Source organism: Coenobita brevimanus, chromosome 101, assembly GCF_032717465.1.
Source record: "Coenobita brevimanus isolate Jiangsu-jjx chromosome 101, ASM3271746v2, whole genome shotgun sequence".
Classification (NCBI taxonomy): Eukaryota; Metazoa; Arthropoda; class Malacostraca; order Decapoda; family Coenobitidae; genus Coenobita; species Coenobita brevimanus.
In genome coordinates this window covers 50,861,526-50,882,767 of record NC_137054.1, presented here as the reverse complement: position 1 = coordinate 50,882,767, position 21,242 = coordinate 50,861,526, and the positions used below count along the sequence as shown (strand labels likewise).

Sequence of the window (21,242 nt, the reverse complement as noted above, 5' to 3'; positions counted from 1 at the left end):
ATCCACAAGCGACTTCCCTATCTCTCTACAAGTATCTACGACCACACTGTTGAGATTGGTGGCAGCGGTGAAAACGAACCACAATCAAACCACGCCTTAAGAGTTTATACAACAGCAAACTACAATAAACTACGGTATCGAGAGTTGCTCATTATGCACCTGGTTGTACCAGGGATATCCCATGATCCTGTGAAGACACTTAGTACAGTACCAAAGAGTCAGTTGGCTGCTTCAAGTCACTTTAGTGTCTGTGTCTCACAGCCAGAAAGTAGGACAGGGAGTGCCTTGAAGATGCGAAATTTCAGCCTTTTACAGAAATGACAACAGCGCCAAATGCCAGAGTTGAGTGAATCCATAACCTGTAGACCAGACCAGTGCTACAAGAGATCTCGCTGTCTGATCTGCCATTGTTGGGGACCACACTATCAAGATAAGTGAATCTTTCCAAGACTTCTGTATCCTTACCACATGCTTTGACAGACTGAACTGCTGCATCCAACATTCCCCCAAGTGCCTAAATCTTGGTCTTGGACCAAGAGACCTTTAATCCCAATGGCTTCGCATTCTCGCAAAATTCCTTGTGGGCACTCGGTAGTATCTCCAGCAAGTCTGTTAGGATAACTGTATCATCAGCAAAATCAAGGTCGGTAACCCTGAAATTGCCAGTTCCCCCACAGCGACTGACTCACAGCCCTGTCCAGTATCTAATCCATACATGCAGTGAAAAGTGTGGGGGTAGGGACACATCCCTGTCTTACACCAGAATTGACTGGGAAGAAGTCGGATATTCCCCCCCCCCTCACACTTGACAGCACTCTCAGTGTTTGAGTACAAGCCAGCAGTCAGTCGGATTATCCCTGCGGGGATCCTACGGAGTCACAGGAGTTCCTGTAGTAGCCATACCTCTCTGAGTTAAACGCCTCCTTGAGATCCACATAGGCAGCTAGCAGACCTTGTCGAAACTCAGGACAGCATTCCACAAAAACTCATCAAGTTAGGATACGGTCAACAGTAGACTTCTTTTGCATGACTCCAGATTACTCAGGCCTCTGAAACTGTAGCAAATGGTCCTGGATACGCATCAGGAGAGTGTGAGCAAGGACTTTGCCTGGCACACAGCACTGTAATACTACTTTAGTTACTAGAGTCATCCTGGTCTCCATTTCCTCTCCAGAGAGGAGTGACTGAACCCTTAGTCTAGTCAGGAGGAATGATACCAGTCTGCCAAACGGCATCTAAGACTGCATGTAACCCCCTGATCATTGCCACCAGCTTGGATCAGTTCTGCTGGGATGTCACAAACACCAGCTACTCTTCCACTTTTCAACCTAGCCACTGCTTTCTTGACGTCATCTAGAGAACGCACAGCTTCATTAATTGGTGGGACAGCAGTCAGTGGTTGTACACCAGCTGATGGAAGCTCTCCACTGGGAGGTTCAGCCATATACAGCTGCTCAAAGTATTCATCCCAACGAGCTCTATACTCAATTGCCCCCAGCATGAGCTGTCCATCTGCTGTCCGAACAGAGTTAAACTGAGAGGTGGGTCTGGAGTGGAGCTTCTTCGGGGATAGGTAGGCAGGTCGAAGGTTATTTGCATGAAAACAGCCTTCCATCTCCTCAGTGATTTCCCTGACAGATCTCTCCTTTTCCCTTCTCAGTGAAACTCATGCCTGTCGAAACAGAAGTCTGTGCTGTTCCCTATCCCCTGCCAGTCTGGCAGCATGACTCCTCAATTGTGGCCAGTGTCCCCTGCGAGATGAATCCCCTCCTTGATCTCAGGTGGTCTCCATTACACGCGTCAGCTGCTGCCAGGGTAGCATGCTTAAAGATATCCCATTGTTCAACAGGATCCTCAGTAGTACATAGCACTTCAAACCAATTTGAGACTGCCACTGCATACTCATATGCACACTCCTCATCCCTGAGTTTCTTAAGATGGAAACTTTTGGGGAGGCATCTTGAGAACCTGTCAAGTTTCATTTGTAGCTTTAGAGCAGCAACATTTCTGTGATCAGTAACAAAGAACTCTGCACTCCTGAAAACCCAGCAGTTCAGAAGGATCCTCCAGCGAGTACTAGTAAGAATGTGATCAGTCTCCTTAGCAACCCCTCCGGTGTTGAGATACCAAGTCGAGCGGTGAAGATTTGGCTGTTGGAACCAGAATCCAGCAATTCTTAACTTACGGGATTTTGTAAAATCCAGAAGGTAAGAGCTATTGGACTTCCTAGTTCCAGCACCACGGGGACTTACACAATCCCCAAAGCCCTCCCAGTCAGTGCCAGTAACTGCATTAAAGTCGCCCAAGACCAGGAGTGTAACCCCGCAAGGGGCACCGTTCCACAACAGAGTCAAGTTTGGTGTAGAATTGCTCTTTCTCTTCAAGATCAAGATCACTCATTGCAGTTGAGTCGGTCACTGCAATAATAGAGACGAAGCCCAAGGAACGCTTCAGTCTCACCAGCATTATACGCGCATTAACCGGAGTAACCCTGTTGACACAAGAGACAAAGTGAGCAGCATTTGCCACGGTGACATCTCTAAGATGGGCACCATCATCACAGCCAGACCAGTAGTATGTGTAACCATCGCTACTGATGTCACCATGTCTGGGTCGCCTCACTTCAGAGTATGCAGCTGTGCCGATTCCCAATTGCCCCAACTCTCGTGACAGCAAAGGCAGTCGATCATTCTTTGAAAGGCTTAGAACATTCCAAGCTCCCGCCTGCTGTGCCTTCTGAAGGTGAAACCCACGCTTGGAGCCTCGGGCTCGCGCATCCTTCGCGCCACCACGACATGAATCAAAAGGAGGATCTGGGCCAGGCCCCACACCCCCCACCTCCACCCCCATCATCCGGTTGCTGGGGTCCCGTAGGCTTTACCCAGCAACCACCATGGTGGGTGCCAGCATGACAGGGTCCAAAATGCCCCGCCAGGCCAACACCCAAGGGAGGACCTTCCCAGCAAAACTGGGTCAGGATCAGGCAAAAAGCACTGACTCCTATCCCTCGTCCTTCATCTGATACGCTTAAGGTTGCTTTTTACAGGGAAGGGACACAAACCTTACCCCAACATCCCAGATCAGGAGGGGGCTTATCACTAGCTTATGGAGAGGGGCATGGAGTCCTTGACTGTGGCTATCCAGGTTTTACGCGAGAGTGTTCCTTCTCCAAGGTGGTATGCCAACCAGGGCAGAAGATCTCCACCTGGTAAATGATGAATTATGAACAGGGTAGTTTTGGGAAGGGTAGGGGATGTGTAGATACTGCTGTACTGTACTGGGTGAGACAACTCGTAGAGAAAACGTGAGAATTTGTGCCAGGTATTTATGGCACTTATGAATATGGACAAAATGCATACAATAAAGTGAAAACAGAAGGATTATGGTAGGTATTGCATTTCTACAGGGGTTATGGAAGGGTGTTGAATGCTGTAAAAAGTTTTTTTGATCATAGTGCAGAATGTGTTAGAGTAGGTGACTGTAACGAATGGTTGACTGTCATGTGTTGATGTGTGATGTCCTCTTGGTAAGTAACTAGAATGGGGTTATGAGGTATACTGAAACTTAAGATATAGAAAAAAATATAGGAATGGTGATCAAATGTGAAGGGTGGAAAGTCATAGATCTATTTTGCTTGTAAGTGGTGAACAGGATCTTTGTCAGCTGGTTGAGAATTTTGTGAACTACATACAGTAGTTTGAAAGTATGGTATACCTAGATGAAAGTGGTGGTTGTTGAGCAGGGAAGGTGACTTTCAGTGTGATATGCTGGTGAATAAGAAACACTTTGATGAGGGATTGTAAGTAACTACTTTTGTGCAGTATTAAGTGGAAAGTGATAGAAAATTAGCTTTGGAAGTTGATGCAGTCAGACTCGACAAGGAATCAAGTTTGTTGGATGACGTATGTATGGAGGAGAACAAGACAGTATTTGGTACCTCATTTATAACTTGATAACATTTCAGAGAGGAGAAATGGATAGGATGTGTTCCATCATAGAGGTAAGATAGCTGAAGAATTTTTCATAGTCAGTAGAACTAGGGGATAAGTAAACAGCACAGATATATTTAGTCAGAGAATGACAGGAAAGCTGAAACCAGAGAGTAGAGAATTTCAAAGAATCAAGGTTAGGAACACGAGAGCAAGATAAGTTGTGTACATACGCACAACAGCCATCTTTGGCTTTGAAGTGAGGATAGAGAAAGTAGGAGGATACTTCATCCCCATAGCTTGATTATCTACCATTTACATCCTTCACATTTTCACATTGCTTTCCACTCTCACATCTACATTTCCACACCTCTTTCCAGAATAACTTCCTATTTTCAGAGTTACTGTATTTGTGTTCATTTTTCTTCCTAGATCATCATATACCTCCTCCCTTTTTCCTCTCCACTAGTCTCTTTATGTGTAACTTTCAGAGTTTCAGCTGAGCCTCTGTCCTATATCCACTTTAGCCACTTCTTCCTCTTTTCCTCCACTGCTTTCTTAACCTTTTCATCCCACCATGCCATCCCATTCTTCTTTGTTGTTACTCTTGCCAAACCACACACTGCTTTAGCATTCCTAACTAAGCAGTCCCTATATGCATTCCACAAGCTGTCCAGATCCATTTAATTCCAATTCACTGATTCTAACTCTTCCCTTACTGTGGTCCTGTAATCATGTGCCATTTCTTTGATCCTCAGCTTCTTGATTTTCAGTCTTTCTCCCTGACTCCTCATCTCTCTCCACCTTGCTCCTCACAGCTTTGTCTTGCATTCCACAGTGCTGTGACCTTACAAACCTTTGTACCGTACATTCACAGCCCTTGTATCAGCAACACTTCCCAGCATTGTCTTCTCATTGAGCACATCATTAGTCAGGCTCCTTTCAACACGATCTCTGTTCCCTCTATACCATGTATATTTATGCGCATCTTTGTGTTGGAAATAAGAATTACAAATGCACAGCCTTCTTTCCTGACACAGGTCCTTCAGTTGCTTCCCATTATCATTCTCTCCTGGTACTCCATTATTACCCATTGTATCATTCACAGGACCAGTGCCTACTCTCCCATTCATGTTGCTCATTACAGACACTTTGTACCTCCTGCGTATTTTTCCTACTACTACATCCAGCTTATCCCAAAATCTGTCTCTGTCTGACTCCTGTCATCACACAGTGCACTTGCTACAGTGACTGCCACTTTCACCTTCTCGCACTTGAACTTGACATGCATGCATTGAGAGCTGACACATTTGTAGTCTCTCATTCCACTCTGCCACACTTCATTTATCAACAAAGTAACTCCTTCCTTGCATCTTCCTCACCCATTGATGGCCGACCGTACACATTTTACACCCTCCCACTCCTCCACTTCACACCCTTTCATCTTTGTTTCACACAATGCCATGATGATGATATCTGGACTATAAAATATTAATGTATTCTCAGGATGATGGAACTTGTGAAGCGTGGCAACAACCAGTACCCAGGGGCCAAGTATATTGTGCGTGACAATGGTGCAAGGATTGACCTCCGTTACCATCCTAAGCCGTCTGATCTTCACCTACAGTGTGGCTACAAGGTTGAAAGGCACATCACAGATGGAGACCTTGTGATTTTCAACCGTCAGCCAACCTTGCATAAAATGTCCATGATGGGACATAGAGTTAAGGTAAATAAATGAATTTATAATTGCTAGGTTGAATTTTGTATCATGCAGAATTCCAGTTGGAGCTGTATATATTATCAGGGATGATTATTGTTGATGCTTTGCTCCTTCGTAAAAGTTGCCCAGCTAGAGAACACTATGACAGAACTGTCAGCCTGGTATATTACAGTAAAATGTCAGTTTAAAACAAATTCATTCTAAATTATCATTTTATTGCAACACCACAGTTGTGGACTTAACAACATTAACCCCATCCTTCATGTTTTACATAGGCATATCAGGTGTGTGTTACAGGCAGAACAGTTTTTTTTTTTTTTTTTTTTTTTTTTTTTTTTTTTTTTTAACCAAACCTCTGTCATTAGGGCAAATGGCTAGAGTGCCTCTATCGTCTTGCCAAACCCCTGTTATAAGGGCACACGGCTAGTGTCCCTTATTTCCTCATCCCAACCCTGCGTGTGTGTTCTTTGAATGCATGTGATTTCTCCTTGCTTACTGCCACCTTGTGGATTAGCCTTTGCCATAAAGATGTCTGAGACCAGCAAATGAATCATATGGACCACAAAGGCATGAGTTAATTAATTAATTAATTAATTAACCAGAATTAAATAAATCCCATCACACTGGAGCAGAAAATTTTTTTAAGCACTGCAGCATGGAAATGATACTCCAGATTAAGGTGATCAGTTTGGACAGAAGGAGGGCTGTGTCTGCACTGTCAAGCTTAACAAGAAAAGCATTAGAACTGGCTGGTGTACTGTCTTAGTTGAACTGATACTCTTCTAAAGAGGGCTAAGGAAACTTGAGTAATAATGTATCTTTGGCAGAGAATAAAGTGATCACAAAACTGTTACTGATAAATTACAGCTATGTTGTGAGGTGAATATGAACTTCTGTGCTTAAGTAAATGTATGCATGTGTGTTTGGGGGAGGGGGGGAAGTAGCTGTGGGAGTGGTCATTGCTGTACTGGCATAGCAGCTGATGATTTTGCTGTTTGATATGTTGAGGGGAATTTATTTATATTATTATTATTATTATTATCATCATCGTTGTCGTCGTCGTCGTCATTACTAATTATTAACCCATGGATTGCGAGCCACACCTCAGGCTGGGAAGCACCGCGTTGTGAGCCACAACTTAGGCTGTGCTAACCTTCTAGTGGCCGTGCATTACCGCTAACTACTCTATCCCTATGCAAACTTACATGTGGCGCCGTGCAAAGGCAGAGAGTTTTTTTTTTTTTTTTTTTTTTAACCACATGATGCCCTGGATGTTTATCTTCAAGTTTATCTATCTATCTATCTATTTATAGCCCGACACCCTAATCCCGCAAAGGGTGGCCACAGACAAAACGCCTCCAGGTCGCTCTGTCACCCACCATTTGACTACCCTCCCCCCAACTCACCTCCCCCTCCCTCATATACCTCTCAACTCCATTCCTCCACCTCATCCTCGGTCTACCCCTCCCTCTCCCTCCCTCCACCTCACCTACATACACCCTCTTAATCAGTCTTTCATTCTCCATTCTCTTCACGTGTCCAAACCACCTCAGTGTATTTCTCCTAATCTTCTCAATCACATCCACATCCACCCCACAATGTTCCTTCACTTCTTCATTCGTCAACTTGTCCCTCCACGTCACTCCACATGCTCCTCTCAAGTAACTCATTTCCACTGCTCTCACTCTTGACTTGTTCCCCTCTTGCAAGGTCCACGCCTCGCTTCCATACGTCAGGGTAGGGATCACAATACTATCATGCAGTGACTTCTTAACTTCTATACTCACCTCCCTATTTCTCATCACTGCTTTCAGTGTACCAACAACCTTCCTTCCCTGCTGTACCCTTTCACGCACATCATCCCCCAGTGTTCCATCCTTACTCATCACACTACCCAAGTACTTGAATGCACTCACATTCTCCATATCCTCACCATCCAACCTCACTGCACTCTGTGACTTCATTCTTCTCAAACACCATAACTTTACTTTTGTTTACATTAACTTTCAGATTCCTTCTCCTACACACTGTCCCATATTCATTCACCAAACCTTGCAACTCCCATTCATCTTCACCCAACAATACTGTATCATCAGCAAACAGCAACACTGGAATCTTCCAAATCTCACCCTCATTCATTAGAGCCACCCCCACATCCACTGCCCTACCTTGCATCTCCTTTACAACCCCATCCATGTATATATTAAACAGCCATGGAGACATCACATAACCCTGTTTCAGTCCCACATTGAGATCAAAGAACTCACTCAGCTCACCATCCACTTGCACCGTAGCCCTAGCTCCCTCGTACATACTCTTCACAGCACTCAACAATTTCCCCTCCACTCCATATATTCTTAATACCTTCCACATACCTTGCCTGTCTGTTCTGTCATAAGCTTTCTCCAAGTCCATGAAGGCAGCATACACTTTCCTTCCCTTCTCTAGATACTTCTCCACTAAACATCTCAGATCAAATATCTGATCTACACACCCTTTTCCCTTCCTAAATCCCCCTTGTTCTTCTCCAACTAGCTTCTCTGTCATATGCCTAACCCTATCAATGAGTATTCTACCATATATTTTACCAGTCACACTAAGAAGGCAAATACCCCTATGGTTACCACATACTTCTCTCTCTCCGTTTCCTTTGTATAAAGGAACAATGATACCTGATTTCCAGTCCTCTGGAACCCTTCCCTCTTCCCAAGCCAATCTACACAACTTCCATATCCACTCCACAACAATCTCATCCCCATACCTAAGCATTTCACCACACACTCCATCAATTCGTGGGGCCTTTCCTAACTTAATCATCTTCATTGCTTCCACTACTTCCGCCCTACTGATCTCTTCCTCCTTCCTCTCATCTCTTCTTTTCCCAGCCATTCCCCAACCACTTATACTTGCACTGCTCTCACTCTCTACATTCAACAAATCCTCAAAGTGCTCCTTCCATCTCCTCAATTTCTCTCTCTTCTCCACCAACAATCTATTATTCCTATCTTTCACTCCCCTACTATTTCCGCTTTCACACTGCCTTACTTTCTTACCTCCTTCCAAAACAATTTCTTACTCTCCTTCGATTTCACACTCAGATTCCTCCCAAACTCTTCATCCACTTTCTTCTTACTCTCTTTCACCAGTTTCTTAACCTCCCTTCTCCTGCTCACATATACCTCTCTCATCTCTCTCTCATCTTCTCCCCTACCTCTACTCGCTAACCATTCACTATATCCCTTCTTCTTTTGTTCCACAGCTCGTTTCACCTCATCATTCCACCATGCTGTCCCTTGCACACCCTTACATCTCCTCACTCCACAAACCGCCTCACATGCTGTGCCTATCTCTTCTGTGAATATCTTACATACGTCTTCCACCCCTTCCATCTGCTCTAGCTCATACCTTCCCAATCTTTCTTCCACTGTGCTCTTATACTCTGTCATTTTCTCACTATCTTGCAATTTCTCCACTCTTCTCACAGGAGCTGCTTCCTCCTGTCTTCCTCTTCGTCTCCTCAACCACTTTCTTTGCAGCTCTACCTTGGCCATCACTAAGTGATGGTCCGAGACTCCATTCCCCCACCCTCTCCACACTCTTGCATCCAACACTTGTCTTCTCATTCGCTCATCCACACACATGTTGTCTATCATTGCCTTTCGTTCAACAAGTTCACCATCCATCCTCCTCATTACTCTCCATGTATACCGTTGGATCATCTTATGCCGAAAGTAGGTGTTGGCTATTGCCAACCCCTGACAAGCACAGATGTCCACCAAAGCACTTCCATTCCCATCTACGTCAGCTGGCACACCCCACTGACCAACCACTCCATCCACTCGTACATTCCCAACTTTGCCATTCATGTCTCCAATCAACATCACTCTCTCGCTCCTCTCAAACTTGTCCTTGTCCATACACGCTTCTACACTCGCCCAAAACTCATCTTTCGCTCTTGACACTCGATCCTCTGTCGGGGCATACACACATACAATCGCCCACGCTTGTATGCCTACTTTCATCCTCACCCATACAATCCTTGCACCCACTGTTCCATACTCTCTTATATTCTCCTTCCACTTCTTGCTTATCATCAGACATACTCCCTCTCTTGCCCTCTCATTTTCATTGACTCCCGCACATATACCTAAACCATAATCCCATTCTCTCACCCTTTCACCTCTCATTTAGTTTCAGTCAATCCACATATATCCATTTTTGCATCCTCAAGCACCTGAACAATCTCTCTCTCTTTCACTTCATCATTCACTCCTCTCACATTCCATGTTCCCACCCTAAGAATGTCCTTTGTCCGTTCCTTAGTCGTCAACGTATGGTCCATCCTTGTCCGAGGCACTTCATTCATTTTTTTTAGTTAGTTCTTTTTACGGGGTGGGGCACTAACCCACCACCAACCCTTTTAGTCACCTCATACGACAAGCAGGGATACTGGGGGAGTATTCTTGGAACCCCCCTACCCCCAGGGGGTTTATAATAAACAAAAAAAAAATTATATAAATAAATACATTTTTTCACTACACCCCTATACAAACTTACGCATGATGCTATGCAGAGGTGGAGAGAGGGAGATTTTTTTTTTCTTCACCAGATGTTGCCCTGGATGTTTATCTTCAAGTTTATAATAAACAATAACTAAAAAAAAAAAAAATCCTCATTTTTTACACATCATGGGGTGGGATGAAAAAAGGTAGTAATCCCTTTAAGACCTGGACATCCAAGTCTCGGACATTTTGAGCTTGGGTCCTTGGTCACCAAAAATGGCCAGAAAACGTAAAAATGCAAAAAAAAAAAAAAAAGCTGACATGTTCATCCATGCTTTAAATTTGCCACGCAGTGACGAACAGCTGTGTTTTAGTGTGTAGTTCCTCCGATGTCCACTAGAGCACCCCTGCACCCTCCCCGTTTCCTGCCTACCTACCATCGTGACTGCACACTCATCCATGGCTGCCCAAGTGCTTGCTTTTGTGGTGGTGCCCTACTTGCTTCAGGCCCTGCTGTCCTTCTCCTGCCTCTTACTCATATGTTTGACAATGGCCCAGCCACCTGAGGAGGAAACGAGTGGGTCTGACCCTGGAGAAGAAGAGGGAGATGTTGAAGAAGTTGGCCACAGGATGGTCGACCTCGCACATCCTCCGTGAATCAAACCTGGCCCGCTCTACCTTGTTCGATATCAAGAAATCCCGGGACAAACTCACCCAGTACACGGCAGACTTGGCATCAAAGACTAAACGCAGTGTGCAGAGGAAGATTATGTACCCTCCCAGGTTTGCAGAAATCGACCGCTCCACGCTGATTTGGTATCGTCAGCAATGTGCTGCTGGTGTGCTGGTGCATGGCACAGAGCTGAAGGCTGCTGCAGAGAAGTTCGCAAGGTTACACGACTCCCCAGACTTCAAGGCATCTGAGGATTGGCTCTTTGCCTTCAAACTACGGCATGGCCTTCCTAACCATAAGGCCCATGGCGAAGCATTGGGTGCCAACAAGGATGGAGTAGAAGAGATTCGGCAGAAGATGAAGGGTTTGATCAACAAGGAGGACCTTACTCTCGCTCAAGTCTACAGTGCTGATGAAACTGGTCTGTTCTATTGCTCGCTGCCCACAAACACCCTAGCAGAAGAGACGGAGAAGTGTATACTTAGACATGAGCTTTCCAAGTAGTGGATATCTGCTTTGTGTTGTGCCAATGCTAATGGCATGCATTGGCTCAAGCCCATTATTGCTGGCTGTGCAAAGCAGCCTCAGTGCCTTCATGAGTTGATGGATGCCCTTCCTGTTGTTTGGTACTGTTTTGTGAAGGCTTGGTTCACAGCCAAGATCTTCAAAGACTGGTTTTACTGGCACATCGTCAAGAGGTCATCCATTATCAGATGAACACACTGGGAATCCCACGCAGCCAGGTAAAGGTTCTCTTTCTTTTGGACAATGCACCTGTGCATCCATCCGACAAGGAGTTGATGGCTGAAAATGGCCGGATTAGGTGCTTGTTCTTGCTACCTAATATGACTGCTCTCATCCAACCAATGGACCAAGGAGTGATTGTGGCAACGAAAAGGCTGTACTGTCGGAAGTTCCTGGACGAGGTGATGGTAGTTCTTGAGGACGAGGACAAGTGCAGGGAGGGACAGGACATGGAAGGCCAGCGGACTTTGTAAAACCTTCGTCGCTACAACATGAAGGCTGCCATCTACAGCTGGGTCAGTGCATGGAAGGAAGTCTGCTTGGAGCTGATGTGGTGTATGACATTCTAGGTTTTGACGTGGGTGACTTCCATGCAAATCTTCGTGCAGCTGGCGATGAGGTGGACGTGGACGAAGTGCTTGAGTGGTTGGATGACGACGAGGGCAATCCTGGGTATCAGATCATGTCTGATATTGAGATCGCATCTTCTGTTGTAGGTACAAGTACCCAGCTGGAAGATTCCAATGAGGACAGCATTGATGATGCAGACTCCTCTCAGTGCACCGCTGCTCCAGCTATCCCCAAACTGGGCGCACTCCTGGAGCACATCGAGTTTGTTCTTGACTACCTGGAACACCCAGACTGTGACAGGGAAATGGGGCCTCTGGGACTTGTGAAGGAAGTGCACGGTTTTAGACAGCGCATCATCAGTCGCCAGAATCGCTGTTCCCTACATCAGTCAACCATTGACACCTTTTTTTTTTTAGGCCTGTGACCCCTGCTGTGCCCAGCCCTGGCCCTACACCACTGCCTCACCAAGACCTGCCTTCTACCTCCGGGCCACAGCCCAGCACATTGGCCATGGTGGTCTCCACTGGACGTGAATTTGCGGCTATATTCAGAGTCGTCTGCAATGGGTAGCCCATCACCACATCCCAGCGACGTGCCCTGAGCCACCTGCAACACTTACTGTCTGGCTCTGACAGTGAATAAACAGCAATAACTCGCCAGTAGACTGTAGCACCAGTCGAGCAGGGCAGTACTCCCAAGGTGGATGGAAAGCTGATGATAGGGAGAGCTGGAGCTCCCGGGTCATCAGTCCTCGGGACTAGGAGGTCCCGACCATCCCCCTTTGCTGAACTTTTTCAGTGTCTCAGTAACACAGAGCGTAGGCCAGCATGCTCTTCAGTACAAGTTTCTCTAACTATCAACACCAAACTACATGCACAGTACACACCACACTTCTTTTTCAAAATTTAAAAAGAAAAAATGGCTTCGAATAACAGCCTCGGAGTTCCCAGAGGGGGGGACCATAAATGCCCCCATCTTCTGCCCCTCTCCTGGTGACGACTCAGGTTGCCTGGAACCACTGTCTGACTCTCTTCTTCTTCATTTCTGCAACATTCGTGGCTTTCCTCTAACTTTCGCTCTGTTGAGCACCACCTCACCTTCTTTTTCTAACTGAGACTCAGCTGTCTGAGGCAACTGACAGCAGACCCTTTTCTGTATCCTCCTACTTTCTTTATACTCATTTCAAAGCCAAAGGTGGCTGTTGTGTATATATACGCAACAACTTATCTTGCTCTCGTGTTCCTGAACTTGATTCTTCCAAATTCTCTACACTCTGGCTTCGGCTTTCCTGTCATTCTCTGACTAAATATATCTGTGCTGTTTACTTATCTCCTAATTCTACTGACTACCAAAAATTCTTTGACCATCTTACTTCAACGATGGAACACATTCTATCCATATCTCCTTTCTCTGAAATCTCCATTCTAGGAGATTTCAATGTTCACCACCACCTTTGGCTCTCCTCTCCTTTCACTGATCCACCTGGTGAACAAGCCTACACCTTTTCTATCCTTAATGACCTAGAGCAGCTTGTACAGCACCCTACCCGTACCCATGATCGCCTTGGAGAGAGTTCCAACGTACTTGACCTCTTCCTTACAACTAATCCTTCTGCTTACACTGTTAATTTTTTCTCTCCGTTGGGCTCTTCCAATCACAACCTTATCACCTTAACCTGTTCTATCGCTCCAGTACGGCCTGCGGACCCTCCAAAGAAATGTCGTCTGTGGCACTTTGGAGCTGCGGATTGGGAGGCCCTCAGGCAGTACTTCTTTGATTTTCCCTGGAATGATTATTGCTTCCATGGCCGGGAGCCATCTGGGTGTGCCTTGCGCATTACAGAGGTTATTCTCTCGGGCATGGAAGCATACATTCCATTCTCATATCCTTTGACTAACGCACGAAAGCCTTGGTTTAATCACGCTTGTTCTAATGCTGTCTGCAACAAGGAGAGGGCCTATAAAAGGCACCGGAGCCAACCCACCCCTGAATCACATCTTTTATACGTTTCTGCCAGGAATCGTGCTAAGTCTGTTCTTCGCTCTGCTAAAAATAATTTCATCCATACTAAGTGCTCTCAACTCTCTAACTCGAATTCTTCCCGCTCCTTCTGGCACCTTGCCCAAAACCTTCCTAATAACTTTACCTCATCATCCTTCCCTCCTCTTTTCTACTGTGATGGCTCTGTAGCTATTTCTTCTACTGATAAAGCAGATCTTTTCACTCAGACTTTCTCCTCCAATTCCATCTTAGACGATTCCGGTGCTGTTCCTCCATCACTTCCCCCCTCTGACTTCTTCATGGCTGACATTAAAATTTCTTCAGCTGATGTATTTTCTGCTGTCACAGGCCTCAATACTAATAAGGCATATGGGCCTGATGGAGTCCCTCCTGTTGTTCTCAAGAACTGTGCTTCTGTGCTTACACCCTGCCTAGGCAAACTCATTTGTCTTTGTCTGTCAACTTGTACCTTTCCTTCTTGCTGGAAGTTTGCTCTCATTCAGCCAGTCCCAAAGAAGGGTGACCGTTCCCAACCCTCTAACTATCATCCAATTGCTTTAACATCCTGTATCTTAAAAGTTTTCGAGTCTGTTCTCAATAGAAAAATTTTAAGGCATCTTTCCTATCACAACCTTCTTTCTGATCATCAGTATGGGTTCCGTCAGGGACGCTCCGCCGGTGATCTTCTCACCTACCTTTCAGACTCCTGGTCATCCTCGTTTCGGGACTTTGGAGAAAGCTTTGCCATTGCACTTGACATCTCTAAGGCTTTCGATCGAGTCTGGCATAAATCTTTAATTTCCAAACTGCCCTCTTACGGTTTCTATCCTTCTATCTGTGCCTTCATCTCTAGCTTCCTTTCTGGTCGTTCTATAGCTGCTGTTGTAGACGGCCATCATTCTTCTCTTAGATCTATTAACAGTGGTGTTCCTCAGGGCTCTGTCCTATCACTAACTCTCTTCCTTTTATTCATCAATGACCTTCTAAGCTGTACATCTAATCCTATCCACTCATACACTGATGACTCCACCCTTCACCTTTCCATTCGATTCCCACAATGTCCATCTCAGCAGTTGCTTCAACAAACAAGGGATGAGGCTATGGCACACCTAATGTCTGACTTGGCTTGTATCTCTAACTGGGGTAAAAATAATCTTATTGTTTTTAATGCATCAAAGACTCAGTTTTTGCACCTATCAACCTGACAAAATCTTCCACAGGTATACCCACTAATGTTTGATAATATTCAGCTTAATCCTGCATCATCCTTGAGCATGCCTGGGGTTTCATTTACTCGGGACTTATCTTGGAAAGATCATATTACATCTCTTGTAAAATCTGCTTCCAAGAGATTGGGCGTGCTAAGCCGACTCCGTTCCTTCTTTACCCCTGCACAATTGTTGACTCTATACAGGGGTTTTATCCGCCCTGTGTAGAGTACAACTCTCATGTGTGGGGAGGCTCCCCACATACAGCTCTTCTCAATAGGGTGAAGTCAAAGACTTTTCGCCTCATTAACTCTCCTCCTCTTACTGACTCCCTTCAACCTTTGTCTCTTCGCCGCACTGTTGCATCTTTATCTCTTTTCTCTCGCTACTTTAATGGTCACTGCTCCTCTGAACTGTCTGCATGCATTCCTCCACCCCTACGATGGACGCGTAGCACCCGTCTAGCAGCAAACTCTCATCCCTTTTCTGTCCAACTCTCTAATGCAAGAGTTAACCGTTACTCCCAGTCCTTCATTCATGCAACAAGTCAACTCTGGAACTGTCTCCCTCTGTCTGTATTTCCTGCTTCCTATGATCTCCAGTTTTTCAAACGTAGTGTGTCCAGGCATCCGGAAATGATCAGATCTTGAATTTGGCTCTCTCTGATATTTTTTTTTCTCTTGGAAGGAGCAGTTTTGCGGGCCCGTTTTCTTTGGTTCCTTCTTCCTCACATAAAAAAAAAAAAAAAAACTTTGTGGGAAGCGGTGGCTCAATCGGTAGAGAGGTGGCCTGCAGTCCTAACGGACCCAGGTTCAAATCCCGGGTGGGGCAGGGAACAGTTTAAGGATTTGAATTTCATTAAATCAGGCTTTACTGATCTACCAGAAGACCCGCCGACATGTAAAAATGCCCTCGCTAATACCAATACACCAGTCCTGTATGAGACAGCCCTAGCATGTATTCAATATGGACGGTGGGTGTTAGCGCCGAAGTGGTGACATGGAGAGGTGTATGGTATGTAGGAGGACTACTGTGCCTTGATAGCAGGCTGTGAAGCCTATGCCCAGAGTCGGACACATTAAAAAAAAAAAACGACCAAATGGGAATTTACAGTGTTGTGCAGTGTTAACAACAGAATGTGCAGTGTTAAGAAATTAGAATTCAGAGTGCAAAGGACCAAGTGAAGAGTGCAACACTGGCATGTCTCAAGTGCAACACAAGTAAGAACAGAATGTGCAGTTTTAAGAAAGTAGAATTCAGAGTGCAAAGGATTAAGTGCAGCGCGACACTGGACTATTGCACGTGCTTCAAGTGAATCTTCACCACTGTCAGAGCCTGAGAGGAGGCGGGTTAAACTTCGCAGCGGCCACTGACATGTCATAAGTACTCTGTACACTGTTAAATATTTTCCTTACTTCTGATTTCTCATTCTCTGGTTCATTTTCATTTTTTTATGGTTTCTGTCCTTTATTTGTGTGATTAGGGTCTTAAATAGGTGCTGTGCATGTCTGGTAGGGAGTTATTGAGATGGCTTTTAAAGTTAAGTTGGATTGGGGTCTATAAATACTTGTCCAGGGGCATTTTCCCAAGTCCCGGACAAAACCAAGTCCCGGACATGCCTTTGGCTCTATTACATTGGATCTTGGAGGGATTACTGTACTCAGTCCATGGGTTAAATTACAGTATGGTCAGTTGATTATGGTTCATTAACTTTTCTCATTGAAAGACAAGTGTAAAGCTGGCAGTTATATAGTGCCAGGGAGAGAAGAGAGTAGAGATAGCTTTTTACCCTGCTTCCTTTCTCTTTCCAAGAAAGTTTGATCTTTAAAGAGGTATTTTGGTGAATGAATATAGTTTGTGGCCACATCTGGAGAGGTGTGTATTGTTTGTGAATAGTCACAGTTCATTCAGTTACAGTCATCATTCATTCATCATCTAATCCAGTGTTGCCCTATGAGGCACGTAGGAGCCCGGGGTTAGGCAAGTTGGTCCTGACATTAAGATGAGAGTGACCAGCCTTACTCATCCCTGAGTGATGTTACATAAGCAGTAAACCCCAACTATCCATCCATCCATCCATCATCCAATCCTACATTGCCCCACGAGAAGCATAGGAGCCCAGGGCTAGGAAAGTTGGTCCTGGCATTTAAGATGAGAGTGACCAGCCTCACTCATCCCTGAGTGGCATTACGTGAGCAATAAACCCCAACCACCCCTTGGATATAAACCTTCACCGGCTCAATCTGACTGGAGCACCTTTATTACCCACTAAACCACCAGAGCCAAAATTTGGTTATATGGTTACCACCCAGCATAGTAAATGGTTTCCTGGTGTACAGGAAATCATTTGGCTTGTCACTCAATATAGAGTCACCCACAGGCAGAAGGAAGAGGAAAGAATGAAGGAAGGAAAGACACAAGAGAGAGTGTAAAGTCACCTGTGGGCAGAAGAAAGAGGAAAGAATGAAGGAAAGAAAGAGTGAAGAGGATGGATGGAAAGAAGGATTGTGGAGAGGAAAGGGCAGACACCCGAGAGCAGCATTACATCAAGCGAGTGGATGGTGAGCGCCCCCACCTACCACCCCTTGGAGATATAAACCTGCACCAGCTCAGTCCGATTGGAGTGCCTTCATTTCCCACTAAACAGCCAGGCACCATAATTTGGTGTTATGGTTACCACCCACCATAATGAATGGTTTCATGGTGTTCTGGAAACCATTTGGCTTGTCACCCAGTGTAAAGTCACCCATAGATTCAAGGAAGAGGAAAGAATAAAGGAAGGAAAGATAGAAGAGGAAGGATGGAAATAAGGTAGGAAGAGAGGAAAGGGCAGGCACCTGAGAGCAGCACTACATCAAGTGAATGGATGGTGAGGATCCCCACCAACAACTTAGACAAAGGTGTAAATGTGTTTTGAGCAGTGTTTAAATTAGCAGTAATCCATTCCTCCAGTACTACAAGAAGAAAACGCCAAAGAAAACTTTGACTTCCCATCTCTCTTCATAGTCAGACCTGCTTACTGCTGCGTCTGTTTACCTGCAGTTCTCTCTATCCATCTATTGCCAGGCACCTTAATCCTTTAAGGGGTGGCAACAAACAAATTGCCTCCATGTCGCCCTGTCCAACGCCATTTCACTGCCCTGCTCCCAGGTCACACTCCCCTCTCTCATATACCTCTCCACTCCATCCCTCCATCTCATCCTAGGCCTCCCCCTCCCTCTCACTCCCTCCACCTCACTCACACTCTCCTTGTCAGTCTCTCACTCTCCATCCTCTCCAGATGATCAGACCACCTCAGTGTGTTTCTCCTAATGCTTCCTATCACATCCACATCCACACACCACAATGCTCCTTCACTTCCTCATTCATCAGTCTCTCTCTCCATGTGACCCCACATGCTCCTCGCAGATAACTCATTTCCACTGCTCTCACTCGTGACTTTTATCCCTCCAACAAGGTCCAAGCTTCAATTTCATACGTTTAGAGTTGGTATGACGATACTGTCTTGTAGTAACTTTTTCACTTCCATGCTCTCTCTCCTGTTTCTTATCACTGCTCTCAAAGAACCACCAACTTTTCTTCCTTGCTGTACATTTTCAAGCACTTCACCCACTAAACTTCCATCCTTACTCATCACACTACCCAAGTACTTTAACGCACTCATATTTTCCATTTCCTCCTCATCCAGGCTCACTGTACGTTCACTGACTTCACTTCTCTTGAAGACCATAAATTTACCCTTCCCTACATTCACCTTTAGATTCCATTTCTTACGCATTCTCCCAAACTCATCCACCAAGCCTTGCAGCTCCACTTCTTCTTCACTTAACAACATAGTATCATCTGCAAACAACAGTACAGGGAGTTTCCAAACACTGCCCTCGCTCAATAGGGCAGCCCCAGCATCCACTGCCCTACCTTGTAGCTATCTCTTTTATAACCTCATCCATATACAGATTGAACAGCCATGGAGACATGACACATCCCTGTTTCAATCCAACCTTCAAATAGAAAAAATAACTCACTTCACTATCTACACGCACTGCAGCCTTAGCACCCTCGTACATACTGTGCATGGCATTCAACAACTTCCCATTTACTCCATACGTTCTTAACTGTGCCATCTCAGGCATTTTTGCAATTTTATACCCACCCAATCCTGGACCAAAAACAGAAAAAAAATTTATTGCATAAAACAGTCCAAAAGGACATATAAATCAAGGAAAAGCAAAAATAAGTACTCTTTATAATAGAAATAAGTGCAGGATGGCCATCCATTGTGTTTCTAGCCCAGTTTCCCAAGCTATGAGCTACATTTTCCCACCCAGCTGGGCGGGATGAGAGAGAACGGGGGAGGAGAATGGGAGAATCCCCGTTCTCAATATCCTTCTCCACTGGCAAATATTCCTCCGCAGAGGAGTCGTCCAGGTCTTTCTCTTCTATAGAATCACTAAATGAAGGGACAGAGAGTCCATGTGACAGTGTCAACCACCTCCTCCAGCCCAATGAGGCGGAAAAATGGCGTCACTTCCGCGACATTCTAACACTGTGACGGACAGTGGCACACTGATGTTACCCAGCCATGCAGAACCAAACTCACTGCTACAAGTGCTTGTGCACAATGTTGCCAATATATTAAGCTACTCCTTAGCAAAAAATTAGCTAGATTGAAGCAGAGACGCACAACAGCGCTTGAATTATGCTGTCGGCACCATCACTTTGCTGGGATTACTCGAGACATTTTGTACCGTCGGCACCATGCCAACGGCGGGGTTGTACAGGTTAATACTTTCCACAGTCCTTGTCTATCCACCCTGTCATATGCTTTCTCTAAATCCATGAAAGCTGCATACAACTTCTTTCCCATCTCTAGAAATTTTTCCACAAAAGATCCAAGAATGAATATCTGATCAACACAGTCTCTTCCCTTCCTAAAACCTCCCTGTTCTTCTCCAACTAATTCCTCTGTTATTTCCCTAATTCTGTCAATAAGTATCCTATCATATACTTCTTCTGTTACACTAAGACAAATGCCCCTATGATTACACACACTTTTTCCCCATTTTCTTTGTACAGGGGAATAATCATTCCTGCCTTACAGTCCTCTGGGACTCTACCTTCCTCCCAGGCCAATCTGCACATCTTCCACATCCATTCTACTACAATCCCTCCCCCATGCTTCATCATTTCACCACACACTCCGTCAATTCCTGGGGCTTTCCCCATTTTAACATTCTTCATTGCCTCCACAACTTCCAACATACTGATTTCTTCCTCTTTTCTCACATCCCTCCATCTCCCAGTCATTCCCCAGCCACTTATACTCACATTACTTTCATTCTCTATGTTCAGGAATTCCATCTGCCCACTTTTTCTCCCTTCTCCACTAGTAATCTACCATTTTTATTTTTCACTCCCCTACTAACTTCTTTGACACCCTGTCTAACTACATTTTCTTACATTCCCTCCACTTTACACTCAAACTCCTTCCAGATTCCTCATCCACTCTCTTCTCACTCTCTCCTACTAATCTTTTCACCTCTCTGTTCCTCTCCACATATAACTCTGTCTTCCATCTCTCACCTTCTTCCATGCCCCTGTTTTTCATCCACTCACTATATGTTTTCTTCTTCTGTGCCACAGCCTGTCTCACCTCTTCATTCCACCTTTCTGTTCCCTGCCCCCCCTTTCATCTTCTCTTCCCCAAACACACCACCTTACATGTTGCATGGATTTCATCTGTGAATAACTTGCACACACCTTCCATGTCCCCAATCTGCTCTAATCCATACTTCTATCTTATATTCTGCCTTTTTTCCGTCCTCTTGTAACCTTTCCATCCTCCTTGTATGCACTACTTCCTCCTGTCCATCCCTTCTTCTATTTCTCCATTTCATTTGGACTTTGATTCTCACCACCACCAAGTGGTGGTCAGAAAGTCCACTCCCCCAACCTCTATTTGCTCTTGCATTCATTACATACTTTCTCATCCTATCACACACACACACACACACACACACACACACACACACACACACACACACACACACACACACACACACACACACACACACACACACACACACACACACACACACACACACACACACA

The 21,242-nt window shown here is 45.2% G+C and overlaps 1 protein-coding gene across 1 annotated transcript in view; it reads left to right on the top strand.

Annotated features, from left to right (window-relative positions):
• Positions 1–21,242, top strand: part of LOC145414862 (DNA-directed RNA polymerase II subunit RPB1-like) — a 236,097-nt gene that overhangs the window by 118,843 nt on the left and 96,012 nt on the right. The window contains exon 5 of the mRNA XM_080284285.1: positions 5,436–5,658. Coding sequence (XP_080140411.1) covers positions 5,436–5,658 — 223 coding nt within the window. The remainder of the gene's footprint in view (positions 1–5,435; positions 5,659–21,242) is intronic.